Source organism: Oryctolagus cuniculus, chromosome 10 (genome assembly GCF_964237555.1).
Source record: "Oryctolagus cuniculus chromosome 10, mOryCun1.1, whole genome shotgun sequence".
NCBI lineage: Eukaryota > Metazoa > Chordata > Mammalia > Lagomorpha > Leporidae > Oryctolagus > Oryctolagus cuniculus.
Window position 1 is genome coordinate 99,051,294 of NC_091441.1, and position 15,457 is coordinate 99,066,750.

Consider the following 15,457-nt stretch of genomic DNA (forward strand, 5'->3'; position numbering starts at 1 on the left):
ACACCCCACATCCAGCCCTGTCCTGGGTCACGCTGGCCTCAGACTCGGCACCTTGTTTCCACCTCCAGGCCTCTGGCCCAGGTTCGCGAGCGGAGGGCTCCTTCCTGTCTCCCGGCTCAGCGGCCACTCGCCGCCCCTCTAATGAATTCTGCCGCTCAGGTTCTTTTCCACATCGCCCGGTTTTATTTCCTTCACAGCGTTGAGTCTTCAGGTATATCATGCAGCGTGCACTGTGCCTGGCGGTACCCCTACAGACCTCCCCCAGAACCCACTCGGTCACGTCGAAAGTGCCGTGAATCCCCACCCAGCGACCTTGGACAGGAGAAACGCAGGCCCCGAGGCTGCTGGGAAGGCACCGCAGACCACATAGCAAGGTCTAGGGCCAGCGGTTGTCTGCCGGGGCCATTCCAGCCGCCACCGATAACGTATTTATTGCATTGCTTTAATACAGTCGGCCTGCCTCCAGGAGCCCAGCCTGTTCACAGCTTCCTGCTCGCTGCCCACGGACGGGTGTCCCTCTCCGAGGTGGCCATTAGGGCACCTCCCCAGCCCTGCTCGTGGCTTTGGAGCCCCGCTTCTCTGCCCCCATCCTGCCGGCCAGAGCCTGCGCTGGGCCGGGGCTGCCCTCTCAGGCGCTATATCCAAGAGTTATCCTGTTAATTAATAAATAAGCCAAGGCTATCAGCCGGCGTCTCCACAAGCCAGGGACCCCAACGTACCTGGCCCCAACCAGCCGTCTCCCCCGGCTCTGTCCGCCCCCTCTCCCGCCCATCGTCTCCTGCCTGGTCCCCAGCGTGGCGGGGTCCGCAGGTCACCAGTGCGCCGCGCTGCGCGGCCCGCGCTCTGCTCGCGCCTCAGAGGTGTGTGTCCGCCTGTTGCGGCCCTTCCTCCGTGCAGTCGGGGCCGGGGCGTGGGCCGCGGGTTGCGATTGGGGCTGGCACATGCGCAAGGAGTTCGCGCCGCCTCCACCGCCCGGCTCCACCAGCTGCAGGAAGTCCCGGTACCAGAGTTTGGGGCCCGGCAGAGCTGCAGCCGGCGCAACCTCCTCTGCCCGCGCCAGCCGTTCGGCCTGCGCAGCGCTCAGCACGTGCAGCGCCACTCGCCGCAGCGGCTGCGAAAAGCCCTGCTCGACGGCGGCGCACAGGTACACGCCAGAGTCCCCGCGCCGCAGCCCGCGCAGCAGCAGGCCCTGCGCGGTGAGGTCGGCGCGCTCCTCCGCCTGCACCTGCGGGGGCGGGAGGAGGGGGGAGCAGCGTAAGGCAGCAGTAGGGAACAGCGTTTCCCAGCAGGCCAGGGGTCGCTGGGAGCTGGGCCATGGGACAGGCCCCCACACAGGTGCGCCTTTGAAGGCGACCCGAATGAGGCAGGGGGTTCCCCTGAATGCAGGGGCCAGGGCTTCTTTTGGATGAGGGTGGAGACGGGTCGGGAACCTTGTGGGATGTTAGGAGGCCTCAAGGATGGACGTGCAGGTAAGGGACCAAAGGGGATGGTGCGGGTGAAGGGTATGGTTGTCTGGAACCTCTCTGGGCTAGACTTCATCTAGACATGGGGTGCAGGCCAAGGGACTCGTTAGGCAGAGCAAGGCGCACCTGGGCAAAGGGCGAGAGCCTCGTCGGGGAGGGCCAGCCAGGGCTCACCTGGGTGTGGGCCGCCTCGCCTGCGCGCTGGAAGGTCCATTCCATGCGTGCCTGCAGCGAACGGGGCTCACATTCCAGAAGCGCGCTGCCACCTTCCACCCCGAACACCTTCCGCTCCAACAGCGCGGGGCGGGACGAGTCTTGGAGCAAGGAAAACGTCACATTCCAGCATGCCAGGGAAGGGTGGGGCAGCTTCAGCGGCTGAGAGTGCGGGTCAGACTGGGTACTCACCTCCGGAGCACAGCGTGCTGGGGTCTCCGTTCCTTACGTCTTGTCTCCTGAACCGCCTGAACGGACATTGGGACCCCGGTGAGCCCTTCTTCGAGCCCGAAGCAGCGAAAGACTCTCTGTCCCCCTCCCGGCGACCCGGACCCCGCACCCCATACACGCCGGTGCCCACCTCTTGGCGCTGGGCTGGAAGCGCGTGCACGTCGCCCCGTCCCAGGCACAGTAAGGGTCACGCGCCAGACAGCATTCGGCGCAGGCGCGGCCGTGGGCGGCGCAGCGGTGCAGCGCGATCTGCGCCACAGCGCTCCGCGAGGCTACATACAGCTGGTGCTGGGGGCACAGGGGTGCATGACCGACGGCGGCCTGCGCCCGCCTCCCCATCGGTCAGAGCTCCCTTCCCCAACTTGGCAGATGGAACACTAAGGTCTCAGGCCACACGGTCTAGCAAAGGCAGAGCCTATACTGAACCCCCAGCTGCGCGGGCGGGCAGGGCATGGGTGGGGGCACCAGCGTGGTAACTCCCACCCCCCACTCTGGGGCTTGCTCACCCTCTTGGAGGAGATTTGCATGCTGGTGACAGCAGCTGCGTCCTGAGGGAGGAGGGACACTGGAGTCAAGGTTTAGTGGGGTGGGGGATGCCAGGTGATGGAGACGAGGCCTCACCTGGAACACGTGCAGCTCCTCCAGAAGCAGCCCTTCCGCGTTAGGTCGGCTGCCCTTGGGCATGGAGATCACCTTCAGCACTGTGCCTACGTCTGCGTGGATGGGGACAGTCAGGGCAGCGCGGAAAGGGGACCCGCGGCCCTGGGCACGACGTGGGGCTGATCTAGCAGCTGGGGACTCTCGCTGCCCACCCAGGGTCCCGGCGGTCGCTGCGGTGGGACTCGCACCTGTGCCAATGAAGAGGACGTCATAGTGGCCATCTGCAGCTGCCACGCGGTCGGCCGCGATTTGGGTGAAGGTGTATCCGGCGCCCACTCGTAGAAAAAGAGGGCGCCCCCCCACGGGCAGCACCGAGTTGTACATGAGAGGATGGTTCCGGGCAAACTGGATGACGTCATCGGGGAAGTCCTTGGTGGAACCGAAGGTGCCAAAGGTCTTGCTGGGGCACTGGAGAGGGGGCACAGCCGGGATATAGGTATGCGGGTTGGATGTCAACCCAGGCACTGGAGCCCTACCCTGAGGATTGGAGAGAAGACTGCCAGCCTCTTTCTTGCTCCAGGAGGTTCGAAATGATGATGGTGACTTGACCCCTCATACAGCAAAAGGAAGAAAGCACCCAGACCAAGTCCCCCACCCAAGGCTTTAAGGTGGGCTGTGGCAGAGGTCCCCCAGCTACGTACCATGCCCGGCCGTGGGTAGGGAACGCGGCCCTGGTAGGACACCCACTGGTGTGTGGGCCCCTCTTTGTGCGCAAAAGGTCCCAGGAAGGCACGGCGCACATCATCCATGCTGTACACACACACGGCTGAGCCCTGGAAGACGCCGCTACGGGCAAGACAGGAACGGGGTGAGGGCGCCGCGGGCGCTCCAGCAGCGCACCCCACCCCCCCGCTCCTCACCTGGACGTAGAAAAGGCGGCGTAGAGCAGTGGGGTGCGGCGCTCCCGCGAAGACAGCAGGAACACGTCCTCTGCAGGGAGGGAGCCCGGCTGGAGAGCGCGCACAGCCCTGCCCGCTCGGCTCCTGTGTCTGTGCCCTCCCTGCCCGTCCCTGCCCGTCCCTGCCCTTCCCTCACCGCAGGTACTCACGGAGCTGGTCGAAGTGGGTGTCACCCTCGACACCAGGCACCGAGCACACCAGTCGTGCCTTCAGGAACGTCGTCCACTTGTTGACGAGGCTGCGCTGGCCGCCCACGTCGTTCTGCCAGGGGCGCGGGGGGGGGGGGCGGCATGAGCATGGGACCCCCGGCGGTCTGAGGGGCGGGGCGGGGTCACCGGAGGGGCCCAGGGACTCCTCACCCGGCAGATCTGGCCAACACGGGACACCGACAGGCGTCCTAGGGCCGGCGCAGCCTCCACCGCCAACTCACGGAAGAAGAAGTAGATTTTGTCGTCATCTGGGTTCTCGCTCTCCGGGATCCAAAAGACCTTCACAAATTTGGGCTCTGGCCACAACAGGAGGCGAGCAGTCAGAGGGCCTTCCCCTGCCACCCATTCCACAGCGACTCAAGCCCTGTCTCCACTCCCCCTCGAAGTGGCCTTAGCTGGGGCTGCAAATGACCACCCTGCCTCCAGGTCCGCAGTCAGTTGGCCCTGGGCGCGGGCCGAATCCCAAGGATTAGGGCCTGTGAGGCAAGAAGCGGTCACAAGGGGGCAGCAGAGACCGCGGCTACCTTGGCACACACTAGAGGACCGCGACCCCCATAATTAGCCCAGGCCTATGGGCTGCAGAAGGAGAGAAGTGGGGTATCCGGCTTCTGATCCTCCCATGGATCCCATACCCCCTATGCCACTGTCGTTTTAATGCTTTCGGGACTATTTTTAAATTTACTGGGGCACGCTGGGTTAATAGACTGCCTCAGTCGTAAGAAAAGTTTATATGGGTGAAGTTGTGTATCTTTTCCTTTGATTGTTGTGTATAGCCTGTGCTGGGTTATGCTCTTTTCCCTTTTTTGTTAAACTCTTTATTTCGTGGAGCCAATGAGCCTCGACTATAATGTAAATTAAAAATACAGATCTCAAAGCAAAGACATAATACAATATTTTAAGAAATAGGCTGCCCCAGGCCCCGATGTCCCGCTGGGAGTGAGTCTGCCCTTTCTCCTGTACCTGCCCCAGGGCCTTCGCCTTGGTTGTCCTGTCTGCCTGGAACACCCTGGTCTCAGTCCTGGCGCTCGGCTCTCCTGTGCTTTGGGAATTAGCTCTCAGCACCCCTCGGCAGAGTGGCTGCCTCAAACCCCTTACCCTGCCCAGCTCCTCTCCTCTCACTGGCCTCATCTTGCCCATTAGAATTGTATCATGCATGTGTCCTGAGGTCTGCGAATTCAGGGAGAGCACTGGCCACACCTGTCCCGTCTGTGCCAGGCCTGCATAGGGTGGGTCCTTGGTGAGACTGCCCTTCTCCCACTGCTCATCTCCTCCTGCGTGGCGCCTGCCCCTCCCACCAGCCCCACCAAGCCTCTCACCGTTGAGCCAGCGAGAGTCATGTGGCTCTGTTCGGAGACTCGGACGCTGGCCCAGGCTTCGGAAGATGGTGAAGTCCCGGCCCATGAGGTCTGCTGCCACCCCCGAGTACAGCTCCTCCCCTGCAGGCAAGGCAAGCGCTGCTCAGCGCTGGGGTGTCCAGGGGGCTCTCGGAGACTCCAGCAGGCGGCGGGGGACACCACCAGGGAGGCCTTGGGGGCTCTCGGAGACTCCAGCAGGCGACGGGGGACACCACCAGGGAGGCCTTGGGACTTGGTGAAGGTCTCATGTTTTTAAGGGGCCCTAGGAGTTGTTGGGGGGCCCAGCCTCCAGACTCACCCACCAGCACGGAGGCAGCCCGATGCCTAGGGTCGTAAGGACTCTTCCCCTTGCCGTCCTCAAGTCTTCGCAGGTCCAGCCGGAGCGTGGGCTCCTGGCGAAGCCGGGGGAGCGGTCGCTGACAGGCCCTGGCTCACCCTTCCAGCCGCCCTCCCCACCCAGAGCTGGCCTTACCTCGGGCCGGTGGCCCACATCCACAAACGCACAGGTTGGGTGGAAGGCCCCTGTGCCACAGGCCAGCAGGTGGGTGCGGTTGTAGGCATGCAGCAGCTTCACAAAGTTCATGCACTCCGTCTAGTGGGCAGGCAGGGTCGGGCACTCTGGGAGGCTACCCTGGGAGGCGGCCATAGGAGGTCCCAGCTGGCCTGCGGCATCCCCTGCCTTCCTGTCCTCCGTACTGCCCAGGTAAGCACTGTCATGGGCTACAGGGACCTGGGTGGCCTTGGTGACCAGCACAGCCCCACCCCCGTGACACAGAGACACACACACCCACCCCCCAAGAAGAATCACATGAGCCCCTACCCTGACTCACCATGTCCGGATCCCAGCCGGAACAGGCAGGCTGCTCCTAGCACTGCCCTGTCTTGGGCCGGGGGTTGCCCTCCCCCCTCCCACCCAGGGTGGGGAGCCAGCACTCACGCCAATGTCCTTTCCGGCCCAGTTGCACTCCTCTCGCCACTCCACGGGGGCTGGCCAGGCCACCTATGGCAAGGTTGAAGGAGGAGGAGGGGGCACAGGTCAGCTCTGGGGTATTCTCTCTCCCGGGGGTCTCTTCACACAGGGGGCCCAGCCCTCTGGGTCTCTGCAAGCAGTCGGAGGTGGGGTCCCAGGGCTCATTCCCTAAGGCTGGGGAGCTGGCACCTTCTTGGCCCGCTTGCTGATATTGTCCAGGCTCAGGGAGGCCACATGGTTCTCGGCACCCACGAACAGGCGACCACGCTCTTCATCCACCAGCAAGGCCTCGTAGCAGCAGGTCCGCTCCAGCCGGAAGGTCCGCAGCCCGTGCCGGGTCTGGAGCTCTGCAGGGTGGGGACGCTGCTGAGGCCCCTTCCCAGCCCTGCGTGGGTGCCTCCTTGTGGACAGAGGTGGTCCGTGTGGTTCAGTCCTCACATGTGAGTTGACATGCATGTGGATTTACACACGCAGAGACAAGCCCACCTGGATGCCTGAGCGGAGCTGCCAGGGTGGGCAGTGCGGCCCCCAGGAAGGGGAAGGCAGGTTGAAGTCAGGCTTGTTTGGACAAGTGATGTCTCCCTCCAGGCGTGCGCACTGGGAAGCCAGATTTGCGGATGCCAGGGTTCTGGGGGAGCCGGGCATGTAGAGACGGCCAGAGCCCAGGCTGGAAGTCCCATGCCTGCGCCAAGCACAGTCACCTGCCCTGTGCCACTGTGGCGGGCGTGAGATTTGACTTCCCTGCTGCCCTGCCCAGGGGCCTGGCCTGGTGAGGCGTAGAGGATGGGACAAGATGGGGCAGTCTGCTGCTATGGAGACAGGGGCTCTCCGTGGGAAAGCGCCAGCAGAACGCGGACAGAGAGGCTGGGGGCTGAGGTCTGGGCTAACTGGAGCCTCCAGTCCCACCGGCACATGCACAGGGCAACAGCCGACACAGAGCCACACATCCGCGCTGGGCCCCTTTCCTGCCCACCCCATGCTGAGCCCTCCCACCTGCCAGGTGCACCTACCTTGGAAGGAGAGCCGAAGGCGTGGGGGGCTGGGGGTGGTACCCCCCAGCCCCTCTGCCCAGAGCAGGGCCAGGCCCAGGATCATGGCGGCGGCCTCAGCCCGCCCCATCCCGGCAGCTCAGGGCGCTCAGGGTTCAGCGGGTGTGTGTGGAGGAGCCTTGAGCCGCCCTGGACTCTGCCCTGGGATCTGGAAGAGAAGGAGTCGGCAGCCCAGCCGAGGGCGAGGGCGGGAGGCTAGGGGGGAGTCCCCGGGGATCGGATTACAGCCCCTAGGGGAGAGAGGCTGGGGGGTCGCATTCCGCTTCCGAGAGCCCTCCCCTCTGAGGGTGCCCCGCCTGGCCGCAATCAGACACACCCACACTGGGCACACCCTCAGGGTCACCCTGCACTGGCACGCGCCCGCGCCACCACCACGTCACCTCCCCGGCAACCGTCCCTCCCCTGCACACACTCACAGCACTCAGACGTTCATTCACAAACCCCGCGTGCCCACACCGTGCCAGCCTGGGACTAGGACTGGGGATACTGGCAGACCCAGATGAGGTCCCCGCGGGAGGAGGCAGAGTGCCAACGAGGAGTGCAGTCCGATGGGTGAGGTCATTCCAGAGGGCGCCAAGTGCAGAGAGCAAAACAAGCAGCTCAAGAGGATGACAGGACTGAGAGTGTCAGGCAGCAGCAAGTTGAAGGAGTCAGGCCTCCGGAGGTGCCCGCGCACCCACAGAGAAACACAGAGGTACTTCTGGGGCTGCTGCCGAGCGTGGTGCCTGTCGGTGTGCCTCCGAGGGCCCCTGTGTGAATGCGTGTGTGTGGATAGTGTGCGTGCGTGGGCGTGCACATGTGTATATCTGGGTGCCAACAGATGGTGTGTGTTGCCTTGCACATGTGCTGAGTGCATAGATGTGTCCCTTCACACACACGTGGCACTGTGTGTGATGTGTGCATGTTTTGCATGCATGTGTTGCACATCTGCACACATGCAAGAGTGTGGGGGGGCATGCCCCACATGCAAGTGTGGGGCAAACAGCCACAGCATCAGTCACTCCCTCGGACCCTGGGACACCCGGTGCTAACAGGGGTAAGCGCTGCCTCGGAGCTTTGGGGCCCCTGGGCTGGGCGGTCACCTCCACTTCTGCCTCCTTGTGACTTGAGGGCTGCTCCTAAGCCAGCTCCAGCAGCCCTGCGGCTCCAGGGCATGGAAGGGGCTGGGGAACCCACCGACAGTCAGTGAGGTCAGGCTTCAGACTCCAGGGGCACCCGGGGTAGGCAGGTAGGGACGGTGAGGCGGCCTGTCACTCTCAGCCCCCCGGCTGGGCCAGCTGTCCTTCCCTCTCGGGGTCCCCTCAGCCTCCATGAGCCTCTCCCCCGTTTTGAGTTCCTTCATCCTGTGACCAGAGACCCTCCCCGGACCCCTCACATGGGGCTGCCATGCCCACCTTCCCTCCCACGGGCTGGCTGGGCAGGTGCTGGGCACAGGAGCTCCAGCACTGTCCAGAGGCGGGATTAAGCCAGGGCAGGTGCCAGATGCCTCCCCCAACAGGCTGCAGCCCAGCTCCCAGGTTCCTGGACCCTCCCCTGCGAGGACCCCAGCCTCCCTCCTTCCTTCCGCTGACACTTGCCACAGGCTGCCTCTTCTCAGTCTCTGCATGTCTGCGAAGTGACACCGCTGGCTTCCCCAACTCCAGCAAGCTCCTCCCCGCCCCAGCCCGCTCACATCCTGGGAGGGGGAGAAGGCTGGGGGCCACAGGGCACCCTCTGACGGCTCCTTTAAGCAGCAGCCCCCGCCCCCACCAAGCCTGCCACCGCCCCACACGCACCGCCTGCCGCCTGCCGTAAAGTTTGAAGGGCGGGTCGGGTGACTGGGCAGGCAGCCGGGACCGGCTGGAGACAGCGGCGGGCCAGAGTGGAATGGGCACAAGGGAGGGGCGGGGCGAGAGGACCCTCTCCTGTCGGGGCGCAAGGTGGAAGGGTGCCTCGCGGGGGTCCCAGAGGCCCGTGGCTGCTCAGCAACAGGGACCCGCAGCTCCAGGCGGCTGTGCAGAGCATGCATAGGGAACAGCGAGTGGGGTCCCCCCGGGGCTCCCGTTCCTCACCTGACCTTCCACGGCTGCGGAGCCAGGGCAGTGAAAATGTGGGACTCAGCTGCCACCTCGGTTCCGGTTCCCGGGAGTCGCTGGGATGGGAGGGCCAGAGGGCGGGGGAGGGGACGTCTCAGTTGGAGTTCTGAGGGGCCCCGGGACCCCAGCCCCTCCCTGTCCTTCCTCAGCTGACGGCCCATTGAACACTAAAGCTGACCAGCCAGCAACGCTGAAGACAGCCAGGCGGGGGCGGGCAAGGGGGCGGGAAGGCCCAGCAAACCTGGCTTCTGCAGCAGAGTGTGGGTCCGCCCCAGGCCCCCAGGCTGGACAGGGAGGGGAGGGGAGCGCACTGCATGACCTCCCTGGTCTCCAGTCGCTCTTCCACTCTTCCTAAGTTGAAGGTGGGAGGAGTCACTCCCACCACACCCAGGGCAAGGTGGGACGAATCACTTCCATCACACACACCCAAAGACAGTGCCCGATGGAGTCGCACACCCAGGCCTGGCTGGGAAGGGCCCAGCATCTTGTCCTGGAGCTGGCCTGGGGGACACACCCTATGTGCATTTCGAGCAGTACTGCTTTGGAGGGGCTGGACGGTGACAATGACAATGGCAGAGTGCAGCAGCCCTCAGGTCCACCTGGATGAGCAAACCAGGGCCTGTCCCCAGGGCTGAGGAGCAGCTCAGAGGGGACAGGGAGGCTGCGCAGGTGCTTCAAGAGCACACTGTTCTGGTGCCCACCCACTCCCTGGGTGCCGGCCAGCTAGGCCAGGAATGGAGCTAGGGGGAGTCCATGGTGAGGCCGTGCCCCTCCTCTTCCTCAGGACCTGGTGCTCCTGGCCTGACCTGGCCAGCAGGCAGGTGAACGTTGGGGCCTTGGGGAGAGGGGTGGAGGGGTGTGCCCTTGCCTGCGCTCTCACCTCCAGGATGTGGTCTTCCTCTACTCCTGAACTAGCTGCCTCGTGCCTTGGACCTGGGCAGCCTCCGCTGGCCCAGTGCAAGCAAACAAAATTCTTCAGCTGTTTACAATTTTTCCACCCAAGCAGCCAAGATCAGCAAGTGCCCTTGAAGTTCCCTATGTACCCCAGCTGTGCCCCATCTGCCCCCGTTGCCTTCACTTCTCAAGGCTCAAGGTCCCAGTCTGTTCCAGCACCCCCTACCCACCCACCCAGCTCTGTGCTCATACCAGGGACCAGGAGTCCCTCATTTTTCCAACAGCCTGGGACTCAGCCCCCAGCCAAAGGGACTGGGCTGTCTCTGACCCCCACTCCCCAGCCTGATGCACTGCCCCTGCTCCAGATGTGTCCCCTCCTGGAGCAGGGAGGTCAGTCCTCGGAGGATGGGCAGCTGCTGTCATTCTTGACCCCAACGGGTCTCCCTTTCTGCTCCTTAGCCACAAGTCAAATGTGCCAGGCCACGAGCAGCATGAAGGCAGCGGCCCAAGAGCAGAGGTTATGGTCACACTGGAGAAGGTCCCCAAGGACTCTGGAATCAGGCGTCCTGGGCCAGGTCTCCAAGGAGTGGGGCAAACCAAGAGAGGCAGCTGGAGTCCCTGCTCCTGCCTGGACCCCTACCCTAAGGCCACCCCAGCCTCTGGGACCTCTACCCTGGGCTGGGGCAGCCTGCCTGGGTTCCTGCCCTGGAGCTGCCTGTCAGTGCGACAGCCCGCTAAGGCCTTGGCCTTGGTAATAACTGGATCCTTGGGCCAGGCCCTAGCACCTGCCTCCCCCTCATCCCCAGCTCCCCCTGTCCCTCTGCATCCTGCCTGGATTCTGGGTGGTGTGGTTGGGGCGGGACACCCGCCTGAGGAAGGCTGCATCAGCCCTCCCAGTGCCCAGCCTGGGCTGCATGGGATCTTGGGCTCCCCCACTCACACCTGCTTTAGCCATCAAGGCTGGCGGGGCCACCTGGGGCCTGGGGACTCGGGCATGGCGGGAGGGGCGGGAGTGGGGGTGTGGGGGTGGCCATGCAGAGCCTCCAGACATCACTGGGGCCTAACTCCCCTGAGGATTTAATGCCCAGGAGATCCCCCCTGGGAAAAGGGTCTGTGGCGGCATTTGTCCCACCCACCCCTCTCCTGGCCTCCACATTCCGGAGCAGATCCCTGGCCCACCTTCTGTGAGGGATCAGCTCCTCCCCTCCTTGCCTGCTGAGGGCCATGGCAGAGCTGAGACAGAGGGGCGAGGGAGGGGCCACCGGGAACCCTGGGCCTTTGGCTGTGGCCCTACCCCCACTGCTCCGCCCCTGCCCTCCGCCTCCTGCACATTCCTCCCAGGCTGAGGTCAGCCCCTCTGGGATGGGGAGCCCCCCCCAGCAGCCACATCACAGCTCTTCACTCCTGTTTTCTTCATCGCCCAGCAGGGAGGGGTGGGGAGAAGGGGGGCTGGGGGCGGGGCCTCCCTCTCCCTTCTCTGGAGCCTGGGGGTGTGTGGAGGGAGCTGGGCCAGGAATGCCGCTAAAGTGGACAACCAGGACCAGGACAACTGCACTCTATTCTCATTAACATCAGTGCGGCCTTCTCTGAGCAGCGGCTCAGGGCCCCAGGAGGGCTGGCTGATGGGGAGGGTCTGGGGTAGGGGACCAAGGGCTGCTCCAGGATGAACTCCTTCGTGGTGCAGTGGCTCCGGGGAGAGGCAGGGTTGGATGGCAACACTGTGGCTCTCCAGCTCCGCGTCTCTCCTCTCTCCCCAAAGACGGGCCAGGTGGATCAGGCGACAGTCTGGGTGGCAGGTGTTCACCCTTGCTGCCGCCTCAGCTCGGGGCATCCTGGGGCACCCAGGCCTGTGAGGACCCGCAGAGAAACCTTCATGGCTGCCTCCTCCAATCTAGCTTTATGGAGCCTGTCTCAGGCTCAGGTCTTCTCTTGCCCCCTTCTCCCATGCCCCCCCCCCAGCAGTTACTCCCTCCACCCTCTGACCCCCGAGCCCTAGGCCTGGCCCAAACAGGGCCAAGCCCCCTGCTCCAGAGTCCCTGGATCAGAGAGGTCCCTCTGTCTTGCTGATGAATGGCAAGTCCCCTTCTCCCTGCAGCTGACCCTCTCGCCCTGCCTCCTGCTGTGTCCCTGTGGTCATTCTGCCACTCCTGGCTGGCTTCCCCTCTGAAGCACCCTGCCCCCATCCTGACTCAGAAAGCTTGCAGAGGCTGGGGGCATGGCAGACTCAGCCTGGCATTCACAGCACCCTGCCAGGGCCCCAGCTGCTCCACTTCCGGGATGTATCAGCTCCTTCCCTGCCAACAGTTAGCTTGAGCTGTGGCCGCCACTCTTCAGGCCCTCTCCCTTGTCACCTGCTGGGCTCTTCTCACTATTTGCCATCTACCTTGGCTATCGGCTTTCCTGGGTGAAGGCTCAAACCTCAGGCAAGGCTCTGGGCTCCCCGTTGTGGGGCAGCAGCAGGGGCTACCCTCACAGGACTCAGCAGAGGACAGGCACAGGGAGGAGAGGACATCATGCCTACAGGACGCCTGCATACGCCCCTGGGCCTGCTGGGCCTCAGTGGTGATGGAGCCTGATGGAGAAGGGACATCTTAGGCTCCGCCTTGACCTTGCCCCAGGACCCCCAGCTCCTGAATCAAATCCCAGTGAGGTCAGAGGGCAGGTGTTTGGCAAGTGGTTAAGACGCCCTGGGGTGCCTGCATCCCATATCAAGTGCCTGGGTTTGAGTCCTGGCTCTGCTTTCTTTCTTTTCTTTTCTTTTCTATTTTTTTTAAAGATTTTATTTATTTATTTGCGAGGTAGAGTTACAGACAGTGAGAGGAAGAGACAGAGAGAAAGGTCTTCCTTCCATTGGTTCACTCCCCAAATGGCCGCGACGGTCAGAGCTATGCTGATCCAAAGCCAGGAGCCAGGAGCTTCTTCCGGGTCTCCCATGTGGGTTCAGGGGCCCAAGCTTTTGGGCCATCTTCTATTGCTTTCCCAGGCCATAGCAGAGAGCTGGATGGGAAGAAGAGCAGCTGGGACTAGAACCAGCACCCACATGGGATGCCGGCACTGCAGGCAGAGGATTAACCTATTGCACCATGGCGCCGGCCCCGGCTCTGCTTTCAATCCAGCTTCCTGCTAATGCACACCTAATGCGGTGGTGATGGCTCAAGTACTTGGGACACTGCCACCCACGTGGGAGATCTGGATTGAGTTCCCACTTCACCCTAGCCTAGCCTTGTCTGTTGACAGGCATTTGGGGAGGGAACAAGTAGATGGAAGGTCTCTATTTCTCTCTGCGTCTCTGCCTTTCAAATAAATAAAATAAAAAATTTAAAACTAGAATGCATGTCCTTAAAATAAAAAAGCAGAGTCAATGGGAGGAGCTTCCAAACTACTATTTTCCTCCCAAGCAAGAGCACCTGTGGAGAAGCCAAGGCAGGGAAGAGAAAGGGACCCCGTGGCCTTGACCTCTGCTCCCCTTGGGCACTGGTACCTGGCACTCGGTGACAGAATGAAGGCTGAGTGGCTGAGCAGGCGCGCACACACATGCAGTCCACAGCTGCCTGCACAGCCCAGCTGGCTGGGGGCATCGACCTGGACGGTGGGGGCCGCCTTCCCCGACTTCAGGGAATGCAGATCCTCATGCCAGGGATACGAACCCTTAGGATCTCAGGGGACACAGGGACTGGGGTCAGCTTTTTGAGTGCAGGCCCAGACCTGGAATCCAGCCGAAAGAAGCTGCAGTCCCAATCTTGCTCTGGCCCCTTCCCCGACTCCCAGGCCACAGGATCTGGCTGGCCATGCCACCTGCCAGGCGGTTGTCAGGGTTCGTACCCTCCAGCCTCCCCAGTGAGCTTGGCACTCCGGGTTGGGCGGGGAGGCGAGGATTCTGAGAGGTTCTCCTGACCGGGAGCGGCTACCGGGCTGCACTGGCATGTGGTAAGGGGCTCCTGCAGCGAACCTTGCCCCTTATACACCTCACCTCTGGGCCTCTACCCCCTGCTGGGGGCTCCTCTCACAGGGTCTCCCTCCAGTCTCCCCTCTTCAGGCCTGACTCTTCATGCTTGTCTCTTTCTCTCCTGCCAGCTGTTTCCCTAACCCTCAAATGGGTTAAAAATACCCAGGCTGCCACCACCCCAGCAGCTGGAGCAACTATTTGGAGTGGGTCAGGCCCTCCAGGGGGCGGATCAGCCTGTGGCCGCCGCCACACTGGGGGCAGCAGCCTGGGTCCCTCCTTGCCTCTGTATGTCCTGCGAAGGGTCTGCAGCTGCCCAAGGGTGGGGACGGGAAGATGCAGTTCTCAGGGTGGGTGGCGGCTCTGGGCACACAAAGCTAGAGCGGTGCGCCTCTGGCCCTCCTCAGCCAGCTGCTCTCCCACAAGGAGGAATGGCTGAGGCCCATCCCAGGCAGCTCCAGGCAGTGGGGGCACCCAGAAGCCCACCTCATGGACTCCCTGTAGTTGGAGCACAGGACACCTGCATGGTTCCTCCTGCCACCGCCCCCCATGGCTGGGAATTTCCCCAGCACCAAAGACAAGGCAGAATTGAGAGGCCGCCCCCGCCAATGCTGGGACAATGGAGCCTTATGCCCTGGGAGTCAGAGCTGGGGTAGGAGGGCCAAGGGCAGGTTGGGGCCAAGCTGTCAGCACCCAGGGACCCCCTGCTTGCCAGGACCCCACCCAGATCCACTGCCAAGCGGAGTACAAGGGGGATCCTGGCCAGACTCCTGTATGGCCCACCCAGGAGGGAGGCACTGGGTGCGCCAGGCAGCCAAGCCAATGCCAGCCCCTCAATGGTGTCTCTGTGCAAGGTCTCCCCCTCAGGACAGACGGAAGGAACCATCTCCGGTGCTTGCTTCCTGCGGGGCGGGCATCACCCCACGGAAGCCGCTCCCGCCTGCTCATCTGAGAACAACGAGGTCCAGGCCTGAGCCCCTGCAGGAAGCCCAGGGATCCTGTTCTCCTTGTTGGCCGGCCCTCGCAGGCAGAGGTACCCGGAAAGGCCGGAGGAACTGAGGAGGGAGTGCTGATGGCCTCCCGACAGCGGCCCGGGCCTCTTATCTCCTGCCAGGCTGGGGCCCCTGCGGCGGCGGGGCACTGGCAGGTGTGTGGAGGCGGGGTCCTGAGTCCCCGACCCAACCCCTCCCTCCTCGCCTCCACGGCGCCGACCCCGGCCCACCCTCGGCCCGCGCTGCTTTGTCCGGCCCCGGGCGCGGAGCCGCGGCTGCTTCACAAAGCTGTCTTTGTGCCCCGCGGCCTCCGCGGGGGCCCAGTGACGTCAGTCTTCGTGACTGACCCGGCAGAGCCGAGCAGGGCGGCGGCGCCCCCTGGCGGCCGGAGGCGGCGGCGCGGGCCTCAGAGGCCATTCTGTCTCGAGCCCTGGCTGTAGGCCCTGCCAGCAGCTGCCCCTACAGTTCACGGGCAGAAGTCCAGGCGCCTCGCCTGGCACTCAG

The 15,457-nt window shown here is 63.7% G+C and overlaps 1 protein-coding gene across 10 annotated transcripts; it reads right to left on the bottom strand.

Moving 5' to 3' along the window:
* Positions 1 to 160: 160 nt before the first annotated feature.
* Positions 161 to 11,215, bottom strand: SEMA3B (semaphorin 3B). 10 transcript variants are annotated; one of them, XM_070050779.1, is made up of 20 exons: positions 11,198 to 11,215; positions 9,101 to 9,180; positions 8,627 to 8,741; positions 7,011 to 7,197; positions 6,190 to 6,347; positions 5,968 to 6,030; positions 5,503 to 5,622; positions 5,329 to 5,422; positions 4,992 to 5,111; positions 3,826 to 3,971; positions 3,616 to 3,727; positions 3,428 to 3,497; positions 3,209 to 3,353; positions 2,756 to 3,044; positions 2,529 to 2,620; positions 2,414 to 2,455; positions 2,038 to 2,195; positions 1,869 to 1,924; positions 1,638 to 1,777; positions 161 to 1,225 (listed from the first exon to the last, which is right to left on the bottom strand). In XM_070050779.1, the coding sequence occupies exons 4-20, from the start codon at positions 7,117 to 7,119 to the stop codon at positions 812 to 814; spliced, it is 2,328 nt and encodes a 775-aa protein (XP_069906880.1). In that variant the 5' UTR covers positions 7,120 to 7,197; positions 8,627 to 8,741; positions 9,101 to 9,180; positions 11,198 to 11,215; the 3' UTR covers positions 161 to 811. The 10 variants fall into 10 exon arrangements, with proteins under 10 accessions (XP_069906880.1, XP_069906879.1, XP_069906883.1 ...); XM_070050778.1 differs by lacking the exon at positions 11,198 to 11,215 and adding an exon at positions 9,366 to 9,464; XM_070050782.1 differs by lacking the exons at positions 8,627 to 8,741; positions 11,198 to 11,215 and adding an exon at positions 9,366 to 9,464 and having other exon boundaries at positions 9,106 to 9,180.
* Positions 11,216 to 15,457: the final 4,242 nt, after the last annotated feature.

Coding starts and splice junctions, on each gene's coding strand:
- SEMA3B (XM_070050777.1), bottom strand. CDS start 6,680: ATGGGACTTCCAGCCTGGGCTCTGGCCGTCTCTACATGCCCGGCTCCC. Junction 3,354..3,427: donor GCCGCCTTTTCTACGTCCAG/GTGAGGAGCGGG, acceptor TCTTGCCCGTAG/CGGCGTCTTCCAGGGCTCAG. Junction 1,925..2,037: donor TTCCAGCCCAGCGCCAAGAG/GTGGGCACCGGC, acceptor ATGTCCGTTCAG/GCGGTTCAGGAGACAAGACG.